The sequence below is a fragment of the Merops nubicus genome, unplaced genomic scaffold (genome assembly GCF_000691845.1).
Source record: "Merops nubicus isolate BGI_N331 unplaced genomic scaffold, ASM69184v1 scaffold8809, whole genome shotgun sequence".
In the NCBI taxonomy this organism is placed as follows: Eukaryota; Metazoa; Chordata; class Aves; order Coraciiformes; family Meropidae; genus Merops; species Merops nubicus.
This window is the reverse complement of record NW_008630137.1, coordinates 100,260-111,346: the sequence shown is the minus strand read 5'-3', so window position 1 is coordinate 111,346 and position 11,087 is coordinate 100,260. Positions and strand designations below refer to the sequence as shown.

At 38.0% G+C, this 11,087-nt stretch overlaps 1 protein-coding gene across 1 annotated transcript in view; it reads right to left on the bottom strand.

Moving 5' to 3' along the window:
* The window catches only part of COL24A1 (collagen, type XXIV, alpha 1), a gene marked incomplete at its 3' end in the record, with an annotated part of 122,642 nt that overhangs the window by 13,522 nt on the left and 98,033 nt on the right, over positions 1–11,087 (bottom strand). The window contains exons 27-34 of the mRNA XM_008947170.1: positions 8,299–8,391; positions 7,796–7,840; positions 6,509–6,562; positions 3,485–3,538; positions 2,358–2,411; positions 2,081–2,134; positions 722–775; positions 27–108 (exon numbers count right to left, since the gene is read on the bottom strand). Coding sequence (XP_008945418.1) covers positions 27–108; positions 722–775; positions 2,081–2,134; positions 2,358–2,411; positions 3,485–3,538; positions 6,509–6,562; positions 7,796–7,840; positions 8,299–8,391 — 490 coding nt within the window. The remainder of the gene's footprint in view (positions 1–26; positions 109–721; positions 776–2,080; positions 2,135–2,357; positions 2,412–3,484; positions 3,539–6,508; positions 6,563–7,795; positions 7,841–8,298; positions 8,392–11,087) is intronic.

The following is an 11,087-nucleotide window of genomic DNA, read 5'->3' as shown; positions in this document are numbered from 1 at the left end:
AGGAATGCCCATTATGCCAGGTTCACCAGGAGGTCCAGCAATTCCTGGTAACCCTATCTCTCCTTTTTCACCACCTTCACCAAGAAGTCCCTGGTCTCCAGGGTCTCCCTAAAACAAAGCAAAAAAACCCACTCTAAACAAATAAAACGCCCTCACGCTTAGTCAAGCTGCTGCTACAAGATTACTTATTCTTGAGAAAAACGAATCCTGAATCTTCAAGTTTAATAAAAAGCACAATAAAACTGATGGGAAACTTACCAGTCAAATTCAGATCTGGCTCCAAGTTAGGGTAAAGCCCTTTCTATATCATTCATACACTCCTACCGCCAGATTTTGTCTCACCTGTCACCAGCTACCTGAGGGTGTCCTCTGTGACATCCCCTGCCCTGGTGCCTGCCACAGTCCCTGGCACATCATTGGTCCAACGCAGGGAGGGAAGCAGCCTTGGGCTCGCTCTCTCCAGCACGATAGTCACCATGGAAATAAACTGTACTCAGTTCTCCCAGTTGCATTTCTCTGTCAAGCCATTCAAGCTTGCAGCCCTTGCAGGGTAGCTATGTGCCTAAAATTCACAGGAAAGCCTGCAACGTACAGAGCCTCCTATGTTAAAACTAAGTGCACTCAACTGAGCTCTGTTGACCGGGTAAGATAGGAGAAAAAAGTATTTGGGTCCTTAAGTGAATACAACAACTTTAAGTCTGCTACAAACACCTGGATGTACCTTTGGGCCATCTCTTCCTTGAGCACCGTCTTCTCCTGGAGGTCCTGTTTCACCCTTATAGAAAGGAACAGTTGAAAACAAAGTTATTGCTTAGACTTCTTAACATAGAAGTATTGCCTGGGAAGAATTCAGACTAGTTTTACACATGCTTATTATCTTTTGGACAACTTTTACGTTGCTGTTCTTGTTTAATTCACTTCATTTTTTACTGATTCATAGTGATGGAGTCACAGCCCTGTGAAGCTTGAACACAAGTAAGCATAAAAGTTGTTCAACATTAGAAAAATGAGGCAATACTATGTCTGTATAACACTGGAGATTTGGGCAGTAGCACTGAGATTGTTTGTTTTCAGAGTATGCACATACATTTTTGAGGTTACTATAATTACACTTATTCTGTCCTGAAATTCCCATGTTTATGTGGATAACTACTACATTGGTATGTTTAGTGACTCAGTACAGCAAAATGAAAAACTCATCATTGACCAACAGTATCAGCATCATGGCATTTTAGAATATTTGCCTTTCTCAGGTAAAGGCACTGGCAACTTGCAACTTCTGATGCAGATAGTAAAAAGGCAAATATGAGCAGCCCTATACTAATAACTAGTATTTCTGAGACAGTGGGACATTTCTGATGCTGTGGCCCAGTACTGGGAATTACTTTTCTCCAAGTACAATGCTGAATGCACCCCATTGGAGATTTTGGCCAGAATGAAAAGAGAACAGCAAGGAACTAATGGAACAAAGGAGCTCAATGGTAAGAATTAAGTTTGAATGGATACAGTTTATGCTCTTATTAAAGCATCCTGGATAAAATCTGTTTATAACACTTTAAAAATTTTTTTCAGCCTTCAGAGTTAAAGCAACTATTTGGGCCAGATGAGGTAATATGCACAGGAAAAATAAGCAGAGGCACAAGTGCTTCGTAAAATCAAGTACCAAGTGATCCATCCACAGCACCACACACAAATCAGCTGCTTCAGATGGTGGTACAGAGAGATATCCTCTTCTGCTGAGACTATCATGTTCCCATTATCTCACCTATACTGGGTGTCCATACACAGCATTACTGTGTGCTGTCATCTTAACAGCTGGGCTGGACACCTTTGGATTTATCTTCATGCTCCAACCACTTGTTCATGTCCCTCAGTAACATGAGACAGGTAGAAATATCTCATTATAACTAACACTTTTTCTAACATGCTACAATAATACAACTTTTTTTTTTTTTTTTAAGGTTTCAGAAAATAGCTTCTTACTGAATTCTTTTGATAAATCAAGATTTCCCAGCCTGCATTTCTGACATATTCATAACATACTTTCCCTTTTGAAAGAAGATTTGAATCCACAGCTTACCCTTAAACCTTGGTCGCCTGGCTCTCCAGCATTCCCAGCAGGCCCAGTGTCTCCCTGGAATATCACAAGAAAAATAAATCATTGCATTTTAAGGAACAACATTCCTAACAATGACAAGGTTTACAGATAATGCAGCCATCACGGCAATAACAGTATTTCTTAATGGCTTATTTCCTGTATCACTACCTACTTCACTAATGAATCAGATGACTCTGATTTGCTTTTATGGAAATTTGAAAATCTAAGCAGCACAAGAGAGAATAACTGCCACATTTACCTTTGCGCCAGGTTCTCCTTGCAGGCCGGGTTCTCCTTCAGGGCCAGGAGGTCCCTGCGTGGTACATGAGCTACCGTTACACGTGGTCACCAGTAACAATATTGCAACCACCAAACAACAGAGCCAAAATTGAAGCAGAAAAATGGCATGAGACACTGGGAAAGATGCATGTCTGAAAAATCAAATTAAGACAACACAGTTCTTTGTTCTTGCCAGAGCTCAATGGAAAAAAAGAAAGGAGGGCATAGGAGGAGTTCAGGAACTGCACTGTGGGTCGGGCATATATTGAAGACTCAGCAGTACCACTAAGCCTATACCTTTCATCACAAATTACTAGCAGGCTGAGCAACCATCTATCTCTTGTAAATCTGACTGACAACTTCATCACTGTTTAGGCTTGGAGCCAAGCACATAAAGCCTTTGGAGAACAAAGCCCTTTTTGGAGTCTTCAGTCCTTAAAGAGTTAATAGTATCAGATTGCTTCTTGTGAAGTTTACATTTAAACCTTTTTTTTTAATAGTCAGCCAGAAGACTAGATTCTGGGTTACTGAGGAAGCACGTTTCTTCGAATAAGCTAAATGTCTTCCGTTCTAAGTGAGCTCATTCCTCAGCTACTTCATTGCAAATGTCGCTAATACATTCTGTCATATTTCTTTCAGAGAGATATTAAAAACAAAGCAAAAAAAAAAAAGCAGCAAAAATTAGCAAGACTGCCTGCAGCTGCTTTTCTTCATCTACCATTTGCAAGGACATATGATTAATGCTGTTCTACTACCTAACTGCAAGGAGAATGGTACTTCCCGCCCCAAAAAAAAACCCAACCCAAAACCAAAACCAACAACAAAACCCAACCAACCAAACAAAAAAGCCCACAAACAAGCAAACAAAACAAAACCTGAAGTCAATTGCACCTTCTAGGTGCACATCATGGACATTTAAAGACAGTGCTCGCAACAGAAAAACAAATGGTTTAAGACTTTTATTTTTGGTAACAGCTTTAAGAGACTCAGCAGCTCATGGTATTTAAGTCAGCTGCAGGTAATAAAAAAATGTATAGTTTCTAAACACATTGTCCAGCTTCAGTTGCTTGAGTGTTTTAATTACTACATAAACAACTAAATGCTCACCTCAAACCCCATTTCTCCAACAGGGCCAGCATCCCCTGGTTGTCCTCTTGGACCCTGGCATCAAACAAAATTTTGGATGCATCATTCAATTAACATTAAATTACATTGCATAGTCTTTGCCTCTTCAGAGCACTACCAACTGGCATTTTAAAAAAAAGTATTTAGTTGTCTTTCCTCCTGAATCCAACAGTGTAAGTACCACAATGGCATACAGTACTGAAGATCTCATTGCCAATCTTGACACACTGAAATAACAGATTTCAAATAATAGCACAGATGTCTTTCTTTTAGACCAAAAGTAAATTATTATCTAAACTAAGCTCTCCCCTTGACTAACTGAGACTTTGTTTAATTAAGGTTTGTTGGACTGTCTGGTTTGCTTTGTGGAAAAGCCTACAGTCTGGTATGGAATTAACAGAAAACAACTACTGTGGGCTTCAGCAATGTTTATATAGGACAATCACTGAGGTGGAATGGACTGAAGACTGGAGCCTTTTTGGTACTATTAGTAACTATACTATAAACATTTTTGTCTAAGTCCTACTTTAAGTAATAAATTTACTGCTGAAACATGTAGGGATCATTTCCTCAAGCAGCATCCTCAAGTTCTCTGCACGTTAGACTGTCCATCTCTGCTCATACAGTGGGATTTGTGTGCTAGGGCTAGAAGCTGCCTGTAACATCTTACAGCTGATTCCATAGCTGCTGTGAACATATGTCAAGACAAATCAACCCTCTGGATGTATCCAGTCTTTGAACTTCCAGAAAGTCCATATCCATTTACCTCTTTGGCACTCATCTGTGTTTAAATACATGCAAAATCCAAAATATTTTGCTGATCTATTATTCTCATGTAAAAGAAAGATGCTGCTACCCGTGTTTATGATAGAAGCCTTTTAAGAAAATATTTACTCCTTTTTGTTTCAATTCCTCTTACAAACTATGCATATGGTTTTGCTCTTCCTGATGGCAGTGAATGAAAGTCATAGTCTTCCCTTGCAATGACAACGTAAACTGCATGTTACTGAGACCATTTCAGCAGATGCATATATTTTACCCCATAGCTTCATGTAAGTGTGAACAACTGAAACTGCAGTTAGTTTCCTGTTTAGAATTCACTTGGCCCTAGACTAAGTCCACCGGTTCTTGTTTTCAGCAACTCCATGACATTCCACTAGGCAAGTGTCACAAAGCTTAGGCCTGATTCACCAGTCAAGTATTTCTTCATTATATTACCATAGAGCTAAATCTTCTGGATTGGTAACATATCTTTCTCCTGAGACTTTCAGGGAATTCCAGGGAATAACAATACTGGGACTCCTTTTAAGCATTAACAATAGATAATTTGCAAAGAAGGATTTCACTGAAATGTCCAACAAGTAGGTAAAATGTTAGTGTAATTTAGATCAAGACTGTTACTACAAATAGTTGTAATTGCTTACATTTCTGTCCTCCTCCACCAATAATTAGGGGTTTTCTGCTCTGTGCAAAACTAGTGACAGGGCCAGAGAAACTGCTTCAGCAGCTGGCTTTCATGTAGTGACCAGCTGACAGGAGATGAAATCAAGCTGTTTGGATGGGCCTTTAAAAAAAAGCCACACGTTTAGTTTTATAATATCTTGTGTAATTTCCATCACTTCCTTCTAGATCCAAGGACCACTTTCCAAAGACATTTTACTCTTTCAGCATTTGAAAGAAAAGGTACCCTGTTTACAGGTAACCTTTTCTTACTTCTGGCACTGCATGCACAGAGTCTACAATGATAAGCACAATAGAATGTAGGTTGCTCAAGAGTGAACCACTTAGATTAGGTAAGGTTCACAGTCACTTTATATATATATATATATATGAAAATTCAGTTGACCAGAAGGTGGCAGGAATTTTATGTATAAATCTTGCACCGTGAGGCTCTCAGATATCACAACAAGAAGTTTAAAGAAATGAAAGAGATGAAATGAAAGGATTCCAATAATAACAATTAGAAAACAAATTTTCTTTTGAAACATTTTTGCCACTCCTACAAGTTGGCAGCTTGAGTTAAGCAGGCAATTATAACCAAAAAGAAAATTAACCAAAAGAAATGTTGGTATTTTTCTAGCCCCCAAAAATGTGTGATGGCTTTCTCTAAGTATGTCAGCCTATGGATTTGTAGAAATAATATTTAATAACATTAAAATAATAACCATTAGTAGAAATAATATACTTTATGTCAACGATTCACTTTCAAGATTTAAATTAACTATATGTCATTTCATGAGTAAAATAACTTTTCAGAAGCAATAAAACACACAGTTTTTGACAACTGTTAGATTTTTACACCATAAAATGGCAGCCTTCTCCCAAGAGCCCCTATGACAGCACACACCCTTTCACTATATTTATATAATCTGATTTACCCCCAGAGATGGTGATGCAATAGTATTTCTGTCATGGCTACATCTTGCAGCACTTTGCATTTATTTGCTGCAGATTCTGCATGATCTTCTGTTACAATATTAGCCACATAAAAGTGAGTGTGGCCTTGAAATAATAATCAGAATAAGAATCTATCCAGTGGAGGAATGCCTGAGGTTTATTTTAACAGTCTCTTTTTATTTTTTTTTTTTTAATTTACTCTGCCAGATAGATGTGGTCCCCAAGTTCCTGAATAACTCTTCTAAAGTTTGCCTGAAAAAAACAGCACTAATATCTGTATTTGCACATACATTTACATAACCCATATATAGATGTCTACCTCAAGGCAGTGTAAAGCCTCATAATACTGTGGTCCAGACTGTGTCATGTTCTTGTGTTGTCCACCCTTTGCTACAGTTCTTCCCAACATAATTAACAGGTCTCTTTATGAACAAGTTACACTGAGTAACGGAGACAGACTCAAGCCTTGCAGTTTTGGAACTATTACCCCACAATTCCTATCCAACCACAGCTGGCAACACTGAATCTTGGTAAAACAGAGCCAGAGTTACCAAGCAATTCAGTATAATATGTGGAAAAATTTTTAAGTCTGCATAGGGATCAACTTACTGGCTCTCCCATTGGTCCCCTGTCTCCTGTGGTGCCGGGAGGCCCAAGCAAACCCTGGAAAATGAAAATAAAATTAAAAAATCACTGGAAACAAGCTGTTTCATATTCTGTGAAAAGCCACTTCCTCTCTTATTTCTGTAATAATAACTCAATAACTTGCTCAGAAACACGCAGTATGTGCAGCCTTTTCTTCTGGTTGATATGCGTTGCCCTATTACTAGCTCCTGTGGCAGGTGAGGGAGCCCTGAATAAATCCTTCCTCAGTTTCTTTTACATATGGATGGATCCTAGCTGACCCACCATTTACCAGTTCCTCATCGTTCTCCTTAGACTCATGTGCTACATTATGTGTGCAAACTGGGCCTAAACACAATATTCTGAGTATCCCACCCTACAAACTCTTATTTGACATATCAGTAAGGTTCACAGCCCACTTTTCCTTCTGCTCAACCTGGCATCTGTCTCATACTCTTTTCTAGGAGTATCTAGCAGTATCTTGTACTTTGCAATAAATGTACTAATACCCATCATTTCAACGTATCGACATTTTGCTTCATTAATTTCTGCACATATAAATACATCTAAAAGTCCTAGTGAAGGAAAAGGAAAAACCCATTCAGTCAAAGGTGAGAGGCAGCAAGAGAAGCAGGAGAAGCAAGAGAAGTACAGTGACAACTAACATTTTAAGTTTCAATTTCAGCACAAAATCACTACCATTACTGCTTTGTTTCTGCTTCCTTCCTTACTGAAAATCCAATACAATTTGGACTGACTGGTAACCTTTTCTGTAACAAAAGCCTCAAATAGAACATGTTAGATTTTCATTGAAAGAAGACCTGAAAGGAGTAATTTTTCCTATACATATGATACACATCACAATTTTTTTCTACATTTATCCCAACATTGAAAGTACACATCTACTCTAAAATCTATCAAAGAATTATTTATGTCACATCTTTCCCCCTTAAAACTACAAGAGAAGTAAGAAACCGAAAGCAACTTCTAGGAGTGTTCTGCTAACTACAATAGTGATTTCTCCTGCCGCAATTTGCTGTTACATTGTATTTTGTGGACCATCATCCATGAGAACACTGGTGTTGTAGCAGACTAAATCACGTTGAGATTTACTTCTGCCGCTGATTATTCGTATGAATAAATGCAAACTGTACTGTCAGTTTTCCAGCTGCTCTAAAGCAGACAAATTCCCTCATATCAGCATGTGAAACGAAGTATGAGACTTCGTGGATTTTTGGGGGGGGTTAAAGTACTAGAGAATTTCATACTCACAAGTGCACCTTGATCTCCTCTTTCTCCTGGATTTCCAGCTTTACCCTGGTCAAAGAGAAAGATTGAAAGGCAATACTGGCTTAAGATAATTTCTAAACACAGCTCAGAAATCAGTAGTAACTGTCTTAAGACTTACTACAAAGATTGGCTCCAATACTTACAATGAGCCCAGGAACTCCCTTCTTTCCCGGATCACCTCTTTCTCCCTGATAAATAAGAACAATGTGTGAATTCTGCTTGCACTTGCTACTTCAGTTGCACACAGTTGTAGTCAGTTTAGTGCTGGGTAACTGCAGAAAGTGCAGATTCAGGCTCGGATGGGCTGATACCATAATAAGAAAATACCTGAAGAAGGCAGAAATTTGCAAATCTCCTCCTGGATTAAATGGAATTTTATGGCTTCTGACTTGCTATGTTGATTTTGTTCCTTTGGTTTTTTGTTTTCTTTTCTGTTATGATCTATCTCAATGTTTTGTGTAGTATTGAGCAATGCAAATACTCACCTTAATGCCTTGTGTTCCTGGTTCTCCTAGAGGACCGTCTAGACCTCTTGGCCCCTGAATATTGAACACGTGATTTGGAATATTAATTATGCACTATTTGGATATTATCAGGGAGATGCAACATAAGCTTTATGAGAGGGGAAATGCATTTTGTTAGCATGAAAGCAAATTTTCATTGTGTTAGGTGTGAAATAAAGTTTGAAAGAATAAAGAAAGTTTCTGGTTTGCTGAAATATTAATTTAAGAAGGAACATTTTTTGAAACATATGTAAACAAAATGTTTAAGGTCTCTGTTGGAGACAGCTTCTAGGCTGATAGTTTCTGCTCTCTCTTCCATCCACATTGTATGCACTCAACAGACACATATAGAAGCATTTAGATGAGCACAGGTTATATGGAGTGCTTGCTTTTGAGCACATTGCAAATGCACATTTTATGCAAAAATCCAGTTTATTAGTAAGACTTCTAAGAGGCAGACAGAGTTCTTCTATTAGAAAACCAGTTTGAAATGAGATTAAAAGCAATTTATAATATTGCATAGTGAACTTCTCTACTGTTAGACTAAAGTATTTCTTGTAAATTGACTTTTTACAACCAATAGATGAGCAAAGATAACCTGCTTACATTATTGTATTATAATATAGCAAATAATTATTGTCAAAACACTCATAAAGGATTATTTAAGATGGGAAATCTAAACCTGTTAGTTTACAAGCAAATGAAAAGTCCTTAAAATAGATCATGAGCAAAATGGAAGAGTATTTTATCCATACTGACTTAGGAGATTATTTCCATAATTGAAAACACCATGACTGTTTGGATATGGAAAATAGAATGAACCAAATTAATAACTATCTAAAACCAATGACCACTTTAAAGCAAGTGCTAGATACATATCAAGACAGAGAAGTATGCAGTAGGAAGATAAGACACAACAGCTTTCCTGGTCACATCTGTGCTGGGCTAGCATCAGAAGGAACCAGTACATTGCTATGGTTGTGCCTAAAGGTAAATTATCTGCATTTTCAGAGTGAGTTTTGGAGTACTAGAGAACCTTTCATCTTGGGTTACAATTTACAGTGCAGGGTATGCAATCATGACTGATTTCCATGCAGCTATCATACTGTTCTAATAGGTAATAACAGGGGCTTGTAAAATGACTTTGTTGGAAGAATATCTGATTTTATTTATTTTCCTTCAGAAATGTCTCCAACTTTTATGTCCCTCTTGAATTTTTTTGAGACAAAACACAGCAGGATTTTGTTCTCTCTGATTTGGATTTACTGAGGCGCATCAAAAACTCTGTCAGAACAGAGGAGCTACAGTGAGAATGTCTGACTGGTAACTCAGGAACATTGTGTATCCAGAATCATTTGGGCTTTTCTTCTGAAAAGGAAGTCTCTCAAGAAAAGGCCTTTCCTGTGAGCTGATATATAATTACAATCCCTGGCAGAGCCAAAAATACTCACAAAAAGCTTATCTGTCAGCACTTCAGCACTGCTGCTTCTGGCCAGCAAGAGAGAGCACAGAAATCATAGGAAAAGGAAAATGAACAGGTAGGGAAAGCTGTCTGAATACTTTTGATACCTCAGTAGTTTGAGATGACAGCTCTTTTGAGGCAATCTTTGAGTTAGCCTGGCTATCTTTCTTTTTTTTGGTCTAAGCCAGGCATTTGTTTTTTAAGCTAGAGGAGAAGAGAGGCTACAGAAGACACTCTGCGTTGCTGCATGGTTTTCTATGAGGAAGGTCTCTTGGCAAGTGCAAGGCACTCAGAAGATCAAAACTAAAACGCTAATGGTGTTTCCAAGGACAATGGAGACCCTTTTAAGAACAACACTGGGCCACATGTTAAGATTATGTAACTGTGTAAGCCAAATTATTGAATTATTATATAGCATTATTTAAAAGAAAGATAAACATCTTGATCAAATTATGTCATGTTACTGCTCTGCACTTTTCACATAACTGCTACCATGCATACAAAATAGGTTGTGACACAAATTTAAGGCAGACTAATGAGATTTTGAGTCCCATGATCTGATACTCCTTTCAGGTGAAGTGTCTCAAACAATAGGAAGAGAAGGGACAGGAATGAAACTTTAAGATGAAGTGAGGACAGGTCGTTAAGTAGGAGGACAGAAAGGGAGAGATGCTCATGGAAGAGCTGCAGAGTAATCTACCTAGGACAACATAGGAAGGGTGAATTGGAGAGTGTTAATCTGAGCAATTGCAGGATAGTTTTAGTGTTTTTCAGACTTTTTAGATATATGACCTGTCATTTGTCTTTCTGCATCCTCTAGAGGACTTATCAGGGCATAGAATCTCAAAATGAAATATTCAAGGATGAAAGAGTATACATTTTAATTGTACAGATTTATGTATTAAAGAACATTCTTTCTAGGTTTTATCTTCTACCATTAATAACATTAACAGACAAATTCTTTGAACACTTGTGACTTCCTTTTAATCATCATGGGGTCCATAGCCCATAGTTTGAGAAATGTTCCTGTCAGGAGGCTGCACAGGTTCTCAGTCTGTGTTACACATATAACACACCAAGACCTTTCTGCTAGTGACACAGATCTTCACTTCAGTGGAGTCCACATTGAAAGCTCAGTCATTAGGCAAAGAATGGCAACTGATTTGATCTAATAATCAAGCAAAGAGGCCTACTGAAAACACCAACCTTCTACTAAATAATTTTGAACTGAAAATAAAGTAACAGAAACCAACATGATGCTCAGCTCCTTGTTCTGGGCTATGCCTGACTTTAGCCCCTCTTTAGCCAG